Genomic DNA, 18,555 nt, shown 5'->3' with positions numbered 1-18,555 from the left:
ACTGTTTATCAATAGCAAGTAAACTGGCAAATATGTCAGTATGTTAGCAGTACCAAGAAGCTGAATGGGAATGTTTTAGAAATTTGACCCATTCTTGCACTCTCACATGGCAGCCTCTTTATCTTGTTAGAGAACATCTTTTGATTTCCCTTTTCATTCTTCCTGTGAGTCTGAGCTTTCCTTTTTACCTATAAATGTGCTTATCTTATCAAATAGTACTGCATGTTGCCCATTCCTGGGACAAAAGAGAAATACCATCCTGTATTTCTTATAGCAACCCAGTTAAGGTTTGTGTGTGAGGGAGCATTTTGGAGAAAAGAGAATTGTAAATAAATGTTTGGGTATAATCTAGTTGGAAAACTAAAAACTTTCTTTAATAATTTTAAGGTAAGTCAAGAGCAGTAGTAGTCATTGTGTATTTCAGGTTAACCAATAAACTCCTACTGCCCTGTGAAAATTTATTTTCAATGTTAGCATTCCTATCAATGGATAACAGTTACAAGGCAAAAAAAAAAAGTCAAGTATTTTCCACATTTATTTTATTAAGGAGAACTTACATTATGTATAAATGTTAGCACCGGAAATATTAAGCCTTATCAACTGTGTTTCCTAAGTTTTATCCTGTGGTCAGCATGATAATTAATGTTACATAATGAAATTAAAAGTCCTCCTTTCTAAGCCCAGAAGACAGAAAATGAAAAGGATTAAGCCTCCCTTGATCAGATTGTTATTTTTCCTTTTGAGGATAGGATATCTTCTATCTCTGTTGAAACCCAAGGCAAATCAGAACATTGGTACCCCCATCTTCCATGGACACAAACACAAATATCTGAGAAGCATAATTCAACACAGAGAGAATCTAAGTAATATAATGAAGGTAATAAGGGTATGGGCTTTATGTTGGAACAGACTTGGGTTCAAATGCTGATTCTACCATTTATTAGCTATATGACCTTGCCCAAGTTAGGTACCTTCTCTAAACATCTCATAGGACTTGTGAGATTAAATGAGAACAAAGAAAAGAACTTAGCATTCCATCTGTCACATAATAAATATGTCAAGTTCTTTCATGCCTTTGTACATGCCCTTTTTTCTGCAGCATGCCTGAATAATTTCTGTAGTCATCCTTCAAAAACAGGTGGTCAAGTTTGCAGCACTTCTAGTCATGCCATCTTCTTTGAAATTAAGACAACATCACCTTGTCTGTGATGCCTTCCTTGCCTTTAACTCTATTGCCTGTGCTATGACCTGGTTATTTACTCTTTCTCTCTGAGCTTCCATATATCTTCTATATATCTCTCACTGTGCACTATTTCATTGTACATGTTGACCTCCTCCACAGGGCTAAATGCTGAGGAGCACGGACTATGTCTTTTCAACTTTGTATATGCCTTACTAAGCACAGTGTTTGATATACAATAGGTGCTTAGTAAATACTCACTTGATGAATGAAGGTATAAATTTCTCTTGGGAGCACAGCCAGAAAAGTAGTCTGTAGTTCAGAGCAGGAGGAGGGACTAGGTACAACCAAAGATTTTTTTCCCCCAAAACTGTTATTATGAAAATTTTCAGATATACAGAATAATTGAAAGAATTACAAGGTAAACATCCAAAAACCTGCTACCTAGATTCTAGAATTAGCATTTTGTGAGAGTATACTATATTGCCATTAATTGTAGGCATCATGCTGTACAGTAGACCTGTTAAGCTTATTCCACCTATCTAACTATAATTATGTATCCTTTGACCAACATCTCAACACTCCCTTCCTCCTGACCACCACAGCCTCTGGTGACCACCATTCTACTTTCTAATTCAATGAGGTCAACTTTTTTTTAGAGTCTGCATATGAGTAAGATAATGTGATATTTGTTTTTCTGTGCCTGGCACACTTCACTTAATGTAATATCTTTTAGTTTCATCCATGTTGTTGAAAATGACAGGATTGTCTTTTTTATGGCTGAGTAGTATTCCATTGTGTGTGTGTATATACACACACACCACATTTTCTTTATCCATTGATCTGCTGATAGACTCTTAGGTTGATTCTATATCTTGGCTATTGGGAATAGTGCTGTAATAAACATGGGAGTGCAGATCTCTCTTTAGTATATTGATTTAATTTCTTTTGTATATATACCCAGTAGTGGGATTGTTGGATCATATGGTAGTTTGAATTTTAATTTTTTGAGGAACATTCATACTGTTTTGAATATGGTTTTACTAATTTGCGTTCCCACCAACAACGTGCAAGGGTTTCTTTTTCTCCACATCCTTGCCAACAGTTGTTATCTTTTGTCTTTTGATAATAGCCATTCTAACAGGAGTTAGGTGATATCTCATTGTGGTTTTGATTTGCATTTCCAGGACAATTAGTGACACATTTTTTCATTTTCTGGTTGGCCATTTGTGTGTCTTCTTTTAAGGCATGTCTATTCACATCTTTTGCTCATTTTAAATTGGGTTGTTTGTTTTCTTGCTATTGAGTTGAGTTCCTCATATAATTTTCATTGTTAACCCCTCATCAGATGTTTTATTAGTTCATTTTCACACTGCTGTAAAGAACTGCCTGAGACTGGGTAATTTATAAAGGAAAGAGGTTTAATTGACTCACAGTTCAGCATGGTAGTTCGTTTTCACACTGCTATAAAGAACTGCCTGAGACTAGGTAATTTATAAAGGAAAGAGGTTTAATTGACTCACAGTTCAGCATGGTGGGAAGGTGTCAGGAAATTTACAGTCATGGTGGAAGGCAAAGGGGAAGCAAGGCACCTTCTTCACAGGGCGGCAAGAAGGAGAATGAATGCAGGAGGAACTACCAAACACTTATAAAACTATCAGATCTCATGAGAACTCACTATCATGAGAACAGCATGGGGGAAACCGCTCCCCTGATTCAGTTACCTTCACCTGGTCTCTCCCTTGGCACATGGGGATTTTGGGAATTGCAATTCAAGATGAGATTTTAGGTGGGGACACAGCCAAATCATATCAGATGTATAGTTTGCAAATAATTTCTCCCATTCTGTAGGTTGTCTCTTCACTCTGTTGGTTGTTTTCTTTTCTATGCAGAGCTTTTTAGTTTGATGCAATCGCATTTGTCTATTTTTACTTTTGTTGTCTGTGCCTTTGAAGTCATATCCAAAAAATCATTGCCCAGACCAATGTCCTTGAGCGTTTTCTCTTTATTTTCTTCTAGTAGTTTCATAGTTTCGAGTCTTAACATCTTTAATCCATTTACAGTTTATTTTTGCAAATGGTGAGAGATAAGGGTCTAGCTTTATTATTCTGCATGTGGATATGCAGTCTTCTCAGAATCATGTATTGAAGAGACTGTTCTTTCCACATTGTATGTTCTTAGTACCTTTGTTGAAAATCAGTTGGCTGTAAATGTGTGAATTTATTTCCAGGCTCTCTATTCTGTTTCTTGGGTCTAGCTTTCTGTTTTTATGCCAATCCCATACTGTTTGGGTTACTATAGCTTTGTAGTGTATTTTGAAGCCAAGTCGTGATGCTTCCAGCTTTGTTCTTTTTGCTGAAGATTGTTTTGGCTATTCAAGGTCTTTTGTGATTCAATATAAATCTTAAAGATTTATTTTTTGGGGGAGGAGCCAAGATGGCCGAATAGGAACAGCTCCGGTCTACAGCTCCCAGCGCCAGCGACGCAGAAGACGGGTGATTTCTGCATTTCCATCTGAGGTACCGTGTTCATCTCACTAGGGAGTGCCAGACACTGGGCGCAGGTCAGTGGGTGAGTGCACCGTGCGCCAGCCGAAGCAGGGGCGAGGCATTGCCTCACTTGGGGAATCATCATTCTCAGTAAACTATCACAAGAACAAAAAACCAAAGACCGCATATTCTCACTCATAGGTGGGAATTGAACAATGAGAACACATGGACACAGGAAGGGGAACATCACACTTTGGGGACTGTTGTGGGGTGGGGGGAGGGGGGAGGGATAGCATTGGGAGATATACCTAATGCTAGATGACGAGTTGGTGGGTGCAGCGCACCAGCATGGCACATGTATACATATGTAACTTACCTGCACGTTGCGCACATGTACCATAGAGCCTAAAGTATAATAATAATAATAATAAGAAGAAGAAGAAGAAGAAGAAGAAGAAGAAGAAAAAAAATAAATAAATAAATAAAAAAGATTTATTTTTCTATTTTTGTAAAGAATGTCATTGGCATTTTTATGGGGATTCCATTGAATACATAGGTCACTTTGGACTATGTGGGCATTTTAAGAATATTAGTTTTTTCAGTCCATGAACATGGGATATCTTTCCATTTATTTGTGTCTTCAATTTATTTCATCAATATATTATAGTTTTCAATATACAGATCTTTCACTTCCTTGGTTAAATTTATTCCTAAATGTTTTTATAGCTACTTTATTTTTTATTTTTTATTTTTAAATTTTGTGGGTACATAGTGGGTGTATATATTTATGGGATACATGAGATGTTTTGATGTGGGCATGCAATGTGAAATAATCACATCATGGAGAATGGGGTATTCATGCTCAGAAGCATTTATACTTTGTGTTGTAAACAATCCAATTACACACTTTTAGTTATTTTAAAATGTACAATTAAGTTATTATTAACTGTAGTCACCCTGTTATGCTATCAGATAGTAGGTCCTACTCATTCTTCTTTTTTTCCGATTAATCATCCCCACCTTTACCCTGCATTCTCCCAACAACTACCCTTTTCAGCCTCTGGTAACCATCCTTCTATTCTGTATGTCCATGAATTCAGTTGTTTTGATTTTTAGATATCACAAATAAGTGAGAAAATGTGATGTTTGTCTTTCTGTGCCTGACTTATTTCACTTAACATAATGATCTCCAGTTCCATCCATGTTGTTGCAATTGATAGGATATTATTTTTTAAGGCTGAATAGTACTCCATTGTTTATATGTACCACATATTCTTTATCCATTCATCTGTTGATGGACTCTACGTTGCTTCCAAGTCTTGGCTAATATGAACAGTGCTATAACAAACATGGTAGTGCAGATATCTCTTCAATATACTCATTTCCTTTCTTTTGGTTATACCTAGCAATGGGATTGCTTGATCATATGGTAGTTCCATTTTTAGTATTTTGAGGAGCCTCTAAACTGTTCTCCATAGTGGTTGTACTAATTTACATTCCCACCAACAGTGTATAAAGGTACCCTTTTCTCCACATTCTTGCCAGCATTTGTTATTGCCTGTCTTTCAGATATAAACCTGTAGATATTTTAAATGGAATTGTTTTCATGATTCTTCTTTCAAATAGTTCACTGTTAGTGCATAGAAATGCTACTAACACACTTTTATAAGTTGATTTTGTATTCTGCAACTTTACTAAATTCATTTATTAGTTCTAAGATTTTTGGTACTGTCTTTAGGGTTTTCCATATATAAAATCATGTCAACTGCAGACAAAGACAATTCGGTTTCTTCCTTTCCAATTTGGACGCCTTTTATTTCTTTCTTTTGCCAAATTTTTCTGGCTAAGACTTCCAGTACTGTGTTGAATAGAAGTGAGAATGGACATCCATATCTTGTTCCAGTTCAGCTTTTCCTCATTCAGCATGATGTTAGCTATGGGTTTGTCATATATGGCCATTACTGTTTTGAGGTACATTTCTTTTACATCTAATTTGAGAGTTTTAAATCATGAAGTGATGAGGAATTTTGTCAAATGATTTTAATGCATTTATTGAAATGACTTTGACTTTTATCATTTCTTCTTCTAATGTGATGTATCACATTTATTGATTTACATATAGTGAATCATCCTTGCATCCCTGGGATTAATTACTTGATCGTGGTTGATGATCTTTTCGATGTGGTGTTCTATTTGGCTTATTAGTATTTTGTTGAGGATATTTGCATGTATGTTCATCATAGATATTGGCCTGTAGTTTTCTTTTTTTGTTGTACCTTTGTCTGGTTTTGGTATCAGAGTAATGCTGGTCTAGCAGAATGAGTTTGGAAGTAATTCCTCCTCTTCAATTATTTGGAAGAGTTTGAGAAGAATTGGTGTTAGTGTTTTAAATATTTGATAGAATTCAGCTATATTTTTAAATATTTGGTAGTTTTTTAACTATCTGGCTTTTCGTTGATAGACTTTTTATTACTGATTCAGTCTCCTTACTCATCTACATGAAGAAATAGGTGAGTAAGGAGACTGAATCAGTAATATTTCATCCTTGATCAGTTGCATATGTACACATATTTATCCATTCTAAGTTATCTAATTTGTTGGCATGTAATTGTTCATAATAATTTATTATGATCCTTTAATTTCTGTAGTATCAGTTGTAATGTCTCCTTTTTTATCTCTGATTTTGAGTCTTCTTTCACTTTTTCTTAGTCTAACTGTTTATTTTGTTTATGTTTTCAAATGAACAACTCATTTCATTGATTTTTTTTTCTTTCTTTTTTTTTTTGATATGGAGTCTCCCTTTGTCGCCCAGGCTGGAGTGCAGTGGCTCAGTCTCTGCTCAGTGCAACCTCCGCCTCCTGGGTTCAAGCGATTCTCCTGCCTCAGCCTCCTGAGTAGCTGGGATTACAGGTTTTTGTTTGTTTGTTTGTTTGTTTTGTTTTGTTTTTACTTTCCATTCCATTTATTTTTGGTCTGATCTTTATTTTCTTTCTTCTACTAATTTTGGGCTTAGTTTGTCTTTGTTTTTCTAGTTCTTTGAGATCCAAGATTAGGTTTTTTATTTGCAACTTTTCTTCTTTGTAGGCATTTATTGCTGTAACTTTCCCTCTCAAACTGCTTTTGCTACATCCCATAGGTTTTGGTATGTTGTGTTTTCATTTTCATTTTTCTCAAAAAAATTTTAAATTTTCTTTATAATTTTTTCATTGACTTATTGATTGTTCAGGAGCATGCTGTTTAATTTCCATGTACATGTGAATTTTTAAACGTTCCTCCTGTTACTGATTTCTAGGTTTATACTACGGTTGGAGATCTACAGTTTTAAGGAATCCTGCGCTTAGACATCTTTCATGGGAAAGGGGAAGCCTTGAGAATATACTTATCATTCACGTAACATGCTTTGTCATCAACAAATCTCAGAGTTCCTAGTTCATGGAAAAGGAACAGACAGGCTACTGTATTCAGGAATATTCCAAATAGGGATAGGATTCAAACTTTTCCATAATTTCTTTCCTTTTTTCTTTCTGTATTCTCTCTTTATCCTACTTCCAACCCCTAATACACACACACATAAGAGTGTATGAGGGTTCCCTTTCCTCTACATCCATGAGCTCACAAACACCCATGAGCTCTAGATAAAAGTACAAATTAAGCAATCAAATATAACTATATAAATCAAAGAAAATTAAATAAGTAAAAGGATACTAATTGATCTTTCTCAAGATTAGGCAGAGGTCTGGAAACTGATGATAATGAAGAAAAGGTCATTTCACATTCATTAGATAACGATTCCCATGCTAATTTTTCTTTCATTTGAACAGAGAATGATAATATCATTAGCAGAAAAAGTTAAAGGAGAACAATGGACCATAATGTGATTTTTTTTTAGACTGAATGATTGCCTTTCTATTTACTAAAATATCTGAAAGAGTTTACAAAATTAAAACTCATGTAAAAATAGATGAACACAGTGACCAAGATGCTATCAGGTACCTGAGATGAGCTATTTTCTACAGTTGAGTAATGAATTTGATTATTAATTTCTGCTAATGAAAGCAAAAAGAAAATGCTAAATTATATATTTCTCTTCTTAATGCATTCTTTTTAAAAAGTAAGGGCACAAATTTTTTTATTTTTCAGGCACAGAATTGGAAAAACATAACCAGAGATACATGGTTATACTAGGTATGGGAATTTGGAGTAATATGGTAGAGAGTGACTTCAATGTGCTTTTATAAAAGATGCATATGTGGTACCTAAATCAAAATTCTTATATGGACTGGGGTTCTAGAGTTGAGCATGCTGAAGTCTGAAAGGCTGAATATGTAATGTCAAATGCTAACTCAGTAAATATAGTTCTGTGGAATATGGTACTTTGCTACCTCATTATTTAGCTTCACACAGAGATAATATTTAAAGAATGTAGAAGTATTTGTCATCAATAAATCCCATAGTATGTCTTCCTCAAGGAAAATGAGCAAAGGATGACTTTTACTGCATATAAATTATACCTCCATAAACATGATTTGTAATAAAATAAATTGTTTTTGAGCGTTCAGAGTTTTTAATAGCTGAACTGCATTGCTATCACCTAGTTCTTAGATGTCATGGAATCTATGTGATTCTGGCCACGTGCTGAATTATAACCCAAACATAATGGTACTTAAAAGCCCCTGTAGCTCTCATATTTCTCCTAATATAAGCTTTTGGCTAAAACAAGAAACGTTTTTGAAAGAAGCATATTGTCATTATCCTTTTGTGAAATTTTAAGAGCTAGATTTGTATTCTTATTCATATGTAACAAAAACCTTGCTAACACAGTGGTGGATAACAGAGGTACCTGCAAGTAAAACTGAGGTTTTTTTTTTTTGAAGTAAAAGAAAGAAAAAGCAGCTTTGAAGCAGGTACTTACACAAATACTACCTTGATTTACCACATGTCTGTAATGGATGGCCTGGGAGTAGTGACTACAGCCTGAAAAGTAATTTAGGGCGTGATGACCTTATCCATTAACTGATGACCTTATCCATAAAATATTTTAGTAATCCTGTGAAAGTTCTGATTTTAGTTGACAAAACAGAAGCTTCTATAGACCTGTATATTGTTGAGACTACATATATTATTCTAAGAAGGCTTTTTAATAGATTTGCTGAGTGTAGTTGATGAAGATGGCCCTTTTAAATATTAGGGAATTCATACTAGATTTACTGTTTCAGTTTCTTCATTACAGATTTTGAGAGGCTTCTCCTGGTAGTAAAAAGTCAGATGAAACTGTTACTGTAGAATTCACTAGGTTACTTATTCAGTTTGTGAGTATTAGAAAATGTTCTTCCATAGAGATTTTAAATAGTTTTTGTGACAAAGCAAAAACAAAGCAAACCGAAGTTCTCCCTGGATTGTAGCAGCTGATCAAATATTTTAACGTTTGGAGTTTCAACTTCTAAGTGAAAAGATTCCTGATTTTAAAATATAAAAGGATTATTTGAGAAGCACGTACTTTGTGTATGAATGAAGAAATGTATCTATTTTCCAGTGAAAGTTTACATTTTGGTGACTTCTTCTACTGAAGCGATAGCATGGTCAGTAGTATTCCAACATCTTTGGATACTGTTAGCTTCAGCCATCATATGGTTTGATTAATTTAACTGGTGGTAATAGATTAATAGATATGGTGGTATCTATACTAATCTGATTTTCTTTTTTATGTTACATAAAATAGAATTTTTCCTTCCTTCCTTCCTCTTTCCTCTCATAATTTGAACAGATACTGGATTCAAAAAATTTATGATAGCTTAAACCCCGGGGATATCATTTTCTAAAGGAGTCATCTGTAGATGGTTTATGTTAAAGTTGGACAAATGGATAGAACATCAAGATTTTAATATTTGTTTCCACATTTGTCCCACTTATGGCATAAGTATCAGGGAAGTGGCCAGATGGGGTGGCTCATGCCTGTAATCCAAGCACTCTGGATGGCTGAGGCAGAAGGAACACTTGAATTCAGGAGTTTGAGACCAGTCTAGGCAACATAGTGAGACCCCATCTCTACCAAAAAAAAAAAAAAAATTATCCGGGCATGGTGGCATGTGCCTGTAGCCCCAGCTATTTGGGAGGCTAAGGTGGGAGAATATTTTGAGCCTGGGAGGTAGAGGCTTCAGTGAGCCGACAGAGGGAGACCTGTCTCAAAACAAACAAACAAGAATCAGGGAAGATACATATTCATTTGCTTTTAGAACTTATAATAAACCATGAATAACAACTCAAGGATTAATTAGGCCTAACATTTGAGCGTATGTATAGCATAACACCTCTGTTACAAATTACTGGAGGCATTTGTGAATTATCTAGTTAATTTTTTCTGAAGAAAGAGACCTAAAAAGGAAGCTGGGGTAGACCTGCTTTTGCCACGTACCCCACTTCATTTCTTATGGCTAAGGTTGTTGCCACAGTGGTCCTAGTTTTGAACCTTTGCCTTGGTAGCATAACCCCAAATTTTTCTGAGGCTATAGCCTTGGAGTTGGAATTGCCTAGATGTTCACAGAAACTATTATGCTGAAATCTGTTGGGTTGACAGAGAGCTGGGTGTATACCACCCTACTGACCTATCATATTTGGGGATGATGACAGTTGGCAAGGATTGGCACCATTATTGGTATTTTTAAAAGGTGTCAGGAAATTACAGGCAAGTTTATAGCTTTAAATGCCTATATTAGAAAAGAAGATAGATCTAAGTTTCTATCTTAACAAGCTAGAAAATGAAGAGCAAATTAAAGCCTAGGTAAATAGATGGAAAGAAATAATAAAGAACAGAAATAAATGAAATAGAAAATGTATTAAAAAAAGAAAAAGATAAAACCAAAAGCCAGATCTTTGAAAAGATTAATAAAATTAATAAATCCTTACCAAGACTAATCAAGGAAAAGAGAAAATATAACTTTAAACTTTTATGTATGAAAGAGGATAAATCATATACAGATATTAAAAAGTCAATTAGGGAGTATTATGAACGAATTTATGTCAGTAACCTTAACAATTTATATACAAAAGGAGCATTTTTTGAAAAACACAAATTATTTAAATTGAAAGAAAAAGAAAATGAAAATACGGATAGCTCTATTTCCATTAAAGAAATTTAATTCATAATAAACACCTTTCCAAGGAGAATACTCTAGGCCCAGATGGTTAAAGAAGAATTAATACCAGTTTTACACAAAACTCTTTCAGAAGCAGAGTGACAGAGAACACTGACACACTTGTTTTATAAGGCCAGCATAACCCTATACCAAAATGTGTCAGGCATTACCAAAGAAGTTACAGACCAATATTCCTCATAAAATATTCTCAAAAAAACCCCACAAAACAAAACAAAACAAAAAAAAAGAGTAACAAACTTAATCCGGTGATATAAAGGATAATAACTCTTTACCCAGTTATACAAGGTTGGTCCAGCATTTGAAAATCGATGTATTGTAACCACATTAACAGAATAAAGAGAAAGTAATATTATCATTGTGTTACTGGTGGGTATTTGTTCTTAGAGTTCCCAAGATGGTGGCAGGCTCTTCCAAGATGGTGGCAAGCCTCTTGTTCTCTGACCTGGGGTTCTTGGCCTCACTGCTTCCAAGGAATGGAATCTTGGGCCATGTGATGAGTGTTATAGCTCTATTCAGCTCCATTAGGATGAACCCCGGGCACTTAGCCCACACAGGAACAATGGCGAGCCTCTAGCCCAATTGGGAGTGGCAGTGGGCGCCACCTCACTGGATCAGGAGCACAGCGGACACCTGCCCTATCCGGAGGGATGGAAGTCAGCGGCGGGTGTGCGACAGTGGCAAACAGCAGTGGTGGATGGCAAGCGAAAGCTCAGCTTGAGCCGTAACAAACACAGACCAGAAGAGTGTGCAGTTGCAAGATTTAATAGAGTGAAAACAGAGCTCCCATAAAGTGGAAGGGGACCCAAAGGGGCTTTCCGTTGCCTGCTCGAATGCCTGGGTTTATATCCCAATCATTGTCCCTCCTCCTGTTCTCTCAGGCGATAGATGATTGGCTATTTCTTTGCCTCCTGTTTTTGCCTAATTAGCATTTTAGTGAGCTCTCTTTACTACCTGATTGGTCGGGTGTGCGAGTGTGAGCTAAGTTGCAAGCCCCGTGTTTAAAGGTGGATGCAGTCACCTTCCCAGCTAGGCTTAGGGATTCTTAGTCAGGCTAGGAAATCCAGCTAGTGCTGTCTCTCAATTGCAATAGATGCATGAAAGCCATTTTATAAATTCAGTACCCATAGATGATAAAACATGCTCAGCAAAGTAAGAATAGAGAGAAACTTCTAAACCTAATGAAGGATATCTATGGAAAATCTGTAGTTAACATTATACTTCATGGTGAAAGACAATGTTTGACTTCTAAGATCTGGAAGAAGACAAAGATGTCCTTCCTCTTTCAGCACTTGTACTCACCATTGTATTGGAATACATTGTAATATAGTACTGGAGTCAGTGCAGTAGGGCAAGAAAAGAAGGCATATGGCCAAAGGAAGTAAAACTAACATTCACAAACAACATGGTTATGCATGTAGAAAATCCTAAGAAATAATAAATGGAGAGAGATATATCAGGTTCATGACTGTTAGACTCTATATTGTGAAGATATCATTCTCCAAATTTACTTATAGATTCAACACAATCCCAGTCAAAATCACGGTAGGCATTTCTGGGAAGACAGTAAACTAATTCCTAAATTTATATGGAAATGCAAGGAATCTAGAATAAACTGTTTTGAAAAAGATCTAAGTTGTAGAACATAGACTTACCAGGTTTTTAAAACTTCTTAGTTCAAAGTGGATTACAGACCTAAATGTACATGCCAAAACAAAAAAACTTCTAAAGAAAACATAGGAAAAAATATTCATGACACAAAAACAGGGCATTTACAAACACAAATATGAACCATAAAAGACAAAAACTATTAAATTGAACTTTTTCAAAATTGAAACTTGCTCTTTGAAAAACAGCAGTAAGAAAGTGAAAATGCAAGCCATAGACTGGGAAAACATATTTGTAATATACATATCTGACAGTGGACTTGGCAATGGTCCCATTGTTTGTGTCCCCTCAAAATTCATATGTTGAAATCCTAACCACCAAGGTGATACTATTAAGGATGGAGCCTTTGGTAGGTGATTGCATCATGAGGGCGGAACCCTTATGAATTGGATTAGTGCTTTAATAAAAGAGGCCAGAAGGATCTTGTTTGCCCCTTCCACCATGTGAGGAGACAATGAAAAGGCACAATTTCTGTGAACCAGGAAACTGACCCTCATCAGACTGAATTGGTTGGTGCCTTGATCTTGGATTTTGTAGCCTCCAAAACTATGAGAAATAAACTTCTTTTGTTTATAAGCTAACTAGTCTGTGGTATTCTGGTTATAGCATCCAGAATGGACTCAGACAGAGTTGTATACAGAACATATACAGAATGAAGAACTCGTAGGAACCAACAATAATGAGATGAACAACTCAATTAAACAATTGGGCAGGCTATAATCCCAGCACTTTGGAAGGCTGAGGTGGGCGGATCACTTGAGCCTAGGAGCTCCAGACCTGGGCAACATGGCAAAACCCCATCCCTACTAAAAATAGAAAAAAACTTAGCTGGGTGTGGTGGGGCAGCCTGTAGTCCCAGCTACTCAGGAGGCTGAGGTGGGTCGATCACTTGAGCCTGGGAGGCAGAGGTTGTAGTGATCATGCCACCACACTCCAGCCTGGGTGTCAGAGCCAGACCCTGCCTCCAAAAAAAACAAAAAACAAAAATCAACAACACATAATTGGGCAGGAACTTGAACAATTGCAAAAGAATATGTATCAATTGTCTAAAAGTACATGAAAACATTTTCTATACCATTAGCCACCAGGGAAATGAAAGTCAAAACTACAGGAATTAATTAAAAGGAAAAAGACTGACAGTATCAAGTGTTGACAAGGAAGTGAAGCAAGGGGTACTCTCATATGTTGCTGCTAGGGGTGTAATAATTGTATAACCACTTCGGGAAATAATTTGGCAATTTCTTATAAAGATAAACTTACATTTAACATTTGAGGTTTGAACCTCCATTCCTAGGTATTTATTCAAGGAAAATGAAAATCTGTATCCACAAATGCCATGTATATATTTACAGCTCTATTCATACTAGCTGAAAGCTGGAAACAGAGGAATGAATAAATGGATCGTGATATATTCATACAGTATATATTCATGCTACTCAGCAATGAAAAGGAATGAACTACGGATGCACACAACAACATGAAAGAATCTCAGGAACGTTATGCTGAGTAAAAGAAGCTAGACACAAAAGCATACATATTATATGAGTACATTATTGTATGATTCCATCTATATGAAATTTTTTTAAATGCAAAACTAATTTATTGTGATAAAATTCAGATTTGTGGCTGCCTGGAGTGGAGGTGTTTGACCAAAGAGAGGCATGGGGGAACATTCTGGAGTGATGGAAATATTTATAATGGCAGGGCTACATAAATGCCCCAGCTCAAGGAACTATACAATTAAAATGTATGCCTTTCACTGAGTATAAACCATACATCAATAAAGTTTAAAGTATAAATCATACATCAATAAAGTATAAACCATACATCAGTAAAGTAAAAGGGAGTTCCAGACTCTGTGCTCTGACAACTTTGGCACATGGGGAATACTACACTTAACTCTCCGTAGGTTAAGCCTTCCTAGTTATCTTTGATAAGCCTTGTCCTAGACAGAGACAATTTTTATACTGACAAAATCAAAATATGTTCTATTAAATTAAATGGAAATCTCCTCACTAAATTGAAGTACAAGACATAAATGGAATACATAGGATGAGATACATATCCTGGATTTCAGTAGTATTCTTTGAGAGTCTTTTAAAAATATATTTGGCAGGCCAGGCATGGTGGATTATGCCTGTAATCCTAGCACTTTGGGAGGCTGAGGTGAGAGGAACACCTGAGGTCAGGAGTTCAAGACCAGCCTGGCCAACATGGTGAAACCCTGTCTCTACTAAAACTATGAAAATTAGCTGGGTGTGGTGGTGGGCCCTTGTAATTGCAGCTACTCAGAGGGCTGAGGCAGGAAAATAGCTTGAACCTGGGAGGCGGAGGTTGCAGTGAGCCGAGATCGTGCCATTGCACTCCAGCCTGGGAGACAAAGCAAAACTCTCTCTCTCTCTCTCTCTCTCTCTCTATATATATATACACACACACACACACACACACACACACACACACACACACACACACATACATTGCAACATCTAAATTTTTTAAAAAATTCTAATTCAGGGTTCAGTGACTGGACCATGAAGCCTATTTTTGTACTACCCCAATGTAAGAATGGTTTTACATTTTAAAAAGTTGTTTAAAAAAAAAAAAAAGTCCTCTCAAGAGAAAAACAAGCAACCAGTACTATAAGTGTTCCTCAAAGTCTACCATATTTACTGTCCGAACTTTTACAGAAAAAGCTTTCTAACTCCTATTCTTTACCCTTTGATCTGCACACTCTACCTACTGTAACTGATTCAGCCTCAAAAACTAACATGTTGTCTTTTTGTTTGCATTAGAGAATCCTAGATGTTTGAAGTACTAATTAGTATACACTAAGCATACGACCTTATTTCCTTTCCTCTGAAAACTAAGACGGAATGTTAAGTTGAATGATATGATAGCTACTTCCCAAGGAATGCTGTATTTCTTACGAATTGGCCTCTTTGGCTGTATTCCAGATGGCCTGGTTAGAATGACGTTAAAGCTGTGGAATAGCCAAAGCACCTGAAGTAGCAGTTATATATGTAGCATGAGGCTCTCAGCCATTTTGCAAAAAGCATGGGGCAATGCTAAATATTTCTGGTTTGCCCCAGTGGTATAGATTGGAGAACCATTTTTACTCTTCAGCCTTCATGGAAAATGGCAGGGTAGTTTAAAAGGTCTTTGAGAAGTTTTGGAGGTTCTAAAGGGTATTTTTTTTTTTTTTTTTTTTGGCATGGGGTTGTCAGAATAGCGGATCTGCACTTCAGTATCAGCAATATCAAGATTTCCCCCTTTTAGTGCATTTGAACCCACACTTCAACCTTAGAATCTTATTACTGTCTCCTACCCTTTGCCTCTGCCTCCTGTGGCCTCATACAGCTGATCTCAAACCATAATGGATCTTTTAAAATTAACTTAGTCCTCTGAGCATCTCTTTATTTCAAAACTTTAAAGATGAACCTGGGATAAAGGGACATAGAGCTGCTTTAGGAAATACACAGCCTCTTTGGGGATCTCACTGTGCTAGTGGTATACACATTCAAGTTGAAAGACCAGTGGAATTGTGGTGGACAGCCCAGGGACAGGAACAAGCAGGAGCCTGGTATGAGCTAACATTTAAGTTAAAATCTGTGACTATTTACGATATTTCTTTCTTTTCGTCTTTTCTCTAGGCCTACTCTGTGTATGATGAAGACATTGGGTACTGTCAAGGGCAGTCTTTTCTTGCTGCTGTATTACTGCTGCATGTAAGTAACCGTCCATGTGATAAATAGCACAGTGCTGCCAAGTTTATTTTACTTTCTACTGGCTTTGTTCTTCTTATTTCCCATTTACCTGATGGAGATTACATATGGCATATCTTTTTTAAAATGTACGTTAGGTGATAAAGTAAGATATGATGTCAAAAATAGGACAGTTTCTCAATGGAATTAGTTTTGTTGGCTAGAAAAGGATAAATTGCTTATTTGGAGTTATTTTTAACTAGAATCCTCTGGAATTAAAGAAGTCGGTGTAACTGCCCAAATATCGGGACCTGGACCATTAAGACCCACTATACTGTGACAAGGAAGTCCTTTGTCATTTCTGTGATGTATTTTTATATATCCTCTTTACTGTCAGTTACCTTCATTTGACAGATCATTTATTGAGCATCAATTGTCAGGTACTGGGCTAGGAAGTAGGGTTATAAAGATGAATCATTTATAATTTGTGTTCTTAAAGACTTCATAGTCCAGGATGGGGCACAGATGATGTAGGCATGTACTTATAATTTTTATTCTCTTTTATGTGTCTTTATTTTTCTGATGACAAAAATAATACATACTCATTAAATAACTTACAGTATGCTAAGTGAAAGTGATACACAGGTTAAGAGAATAGAGAGGAGAATTACCCAACCAAGCTCTGCCAGAACTTTCAGAAAAGACTTTCTGGAGGAGGTGGCAGCTTTATCAAGACAGAAATGAGGTTGGAGAAGGTGAGAGGGGAAAGGGAGGGGGTAAAGAATTATTGACAAAAGTCACAATATGAGAAAATGTATGGAAATATGATAGGGCACAGCATACAAAGGGAACAATATGAAATCACAGTTTACTATAGCAATTGTACACGGGGAGTGGTATGACGTAAAAATGGTAAGATGGGAAATTGTGAAGACTTTGTAATATGTCAAAAATGCAGGCTTTATTCTAGAGCTAATGAGGAACCATTGATCACTTTGGAGCAAGGGAATAATATAGTCATATGATCATTTTAGATAAATCTTTTCATATGTGTGTAAAGGGCAGAATTAAAGGAAACAGACAGCAGCAGAGAGACCAGGTAGAAAACATCAATATGGCCAGGCACAGTGGCTTACACCTGTAATCCCAACACTTTGGGAGGTTGAGGCAAGAGGATCACTTGAGCCCAGGAATTTGAAACCAGCCTAGGCAATATAATGAGACACCATCTCTACCACACACACAAAAGGCATCTGGGTGTGGTGGTGAGCACCTGTAGTGGTGGTGAGCTACTTGGGAGGCTGAAGTGGGAGGATCACTTGAGCCTGGGAGGTCAAGGCTGCAGTGAGCCTTGATTGCACCACTGCAGTCCACCTTGGGCAACAGAAGGAGACCCTGTCTCAAGAAAATAATAATAATAAAAAGGAAAAGAAAATGTCAATTTAAATGAGAGATGTTGAGAACCCAGAGAAAAGCAGAATTAAGAAACATTCAAGGAGCAAAATTGTTAGGTTTTGTGGATGAATTGGCAAAGGAGCAGTCAAAGGTGACATATCTAGTTTCCTGGCTTTGGTGACTAGATGAATGTTGTATTTTGAGTTCAGATAGAAAATATATTTATGGAGATTGAATGAAGGAAAAAGTTTAGGTGTTGATGATGATGAGTTATTTATTTATTTATTTATTTAGAGACAGAGTCTCACTCTGTCGCCTAGGCTGGAATACAGTGGCGCAATCTCGGCTCACTGCAAGCTCCGCCTCCCCCGTTCACACCATTCTCCTGCCTCAGCCTCCCCAGTAGCTGGGACTACAGGCTCCCACCACCATGCCTGGCTAACTTTTTGTATTTTTTAGTAGAGACGGGGTTTCACCATGTTAGCCAGGATGGTCTCGATCTTCTGACCTCGTGATCCGCCTGCCTCAGCCTCCCAAAGTGCTGGGATTACAGGCGTGGGCCACTGCACCAGCCTTTATTATTATTATTTTTTTATTTTTATTTTTTGAGATGAAGTCTCCCCCTGTCTTTCAGGCTGGAGTGCAGTGGCATGATCTCAGCTCTCTGCAACCTCCACCTCCTGGGTTCAAGTGATTCTCCTGCCTCAGCCTCCCAAGTAGCTGAGATTACAGGCATGCGCCACCACACCGGGCTAATTTTTGTATTTTTAGTAGATGGGGTTTCACCATGTTAGCCAGGCTGGTCTCAAACTCCTGACCTCAAGTGTTCTGTCTGCCTCAGCCTACTAAAGTGCTGGGATTGTAGGCAGGAGCCACTGTGCCTGTCCGATGATAAGTTTTCTTTCTAATTATTTGAGTTCAGGATATTCTTGGGACATCTAGGTGGAGATATATATACAGCAGCCAGTTGC

At 36.8% G+C, this 18,555-nt stretch overlaps 1 protein-coding gene across 19 annotated transcripts in view; it reads left to right on the top strand.

Moving 5' to 3' along the window:
* The window catches only part of RABGAP1L (RAB GTPase activating protein 1 like), an 857,048-nt gene that overhangs the window by 518,563 nt on the left and 319,930 nt on the right, over positions 1-18,555 (top strand). For all 19 annotated transcript variants that reach the window (XR_010140177.1, XM_054551197.1, XM_024245486.3 and 16 more), the window contains 1 exon segment: positions 16,139-16,213. Coding sequence is in view for 18 of the 19 variants with exons in the window: in XM_054551197.1 (XP_054407172.1) it covers positions 16,139-16,213 (75 nt within the window). In the remaining variant the exon portion in view is untranslated.

Source organism: Pongo abelii, chromosome 1, assembly GCF_028885655.2.
Source record: "Pongo abelii isolate AG06213 chromosome 1, NHGRI_mPonAbe1-v2.0_pri, whole genome shotgun sequence".
NCBI lineage: Eukaryota > Metazoa > Chordata > Mammalia > Primates > Hominidae > Pongo > Pongo abelii.
The sequence above is the reverse complement of the archived record's forward strand: the minus strand, read 5'-3'. Positions and strand labels throughout refer to the sequence as shown.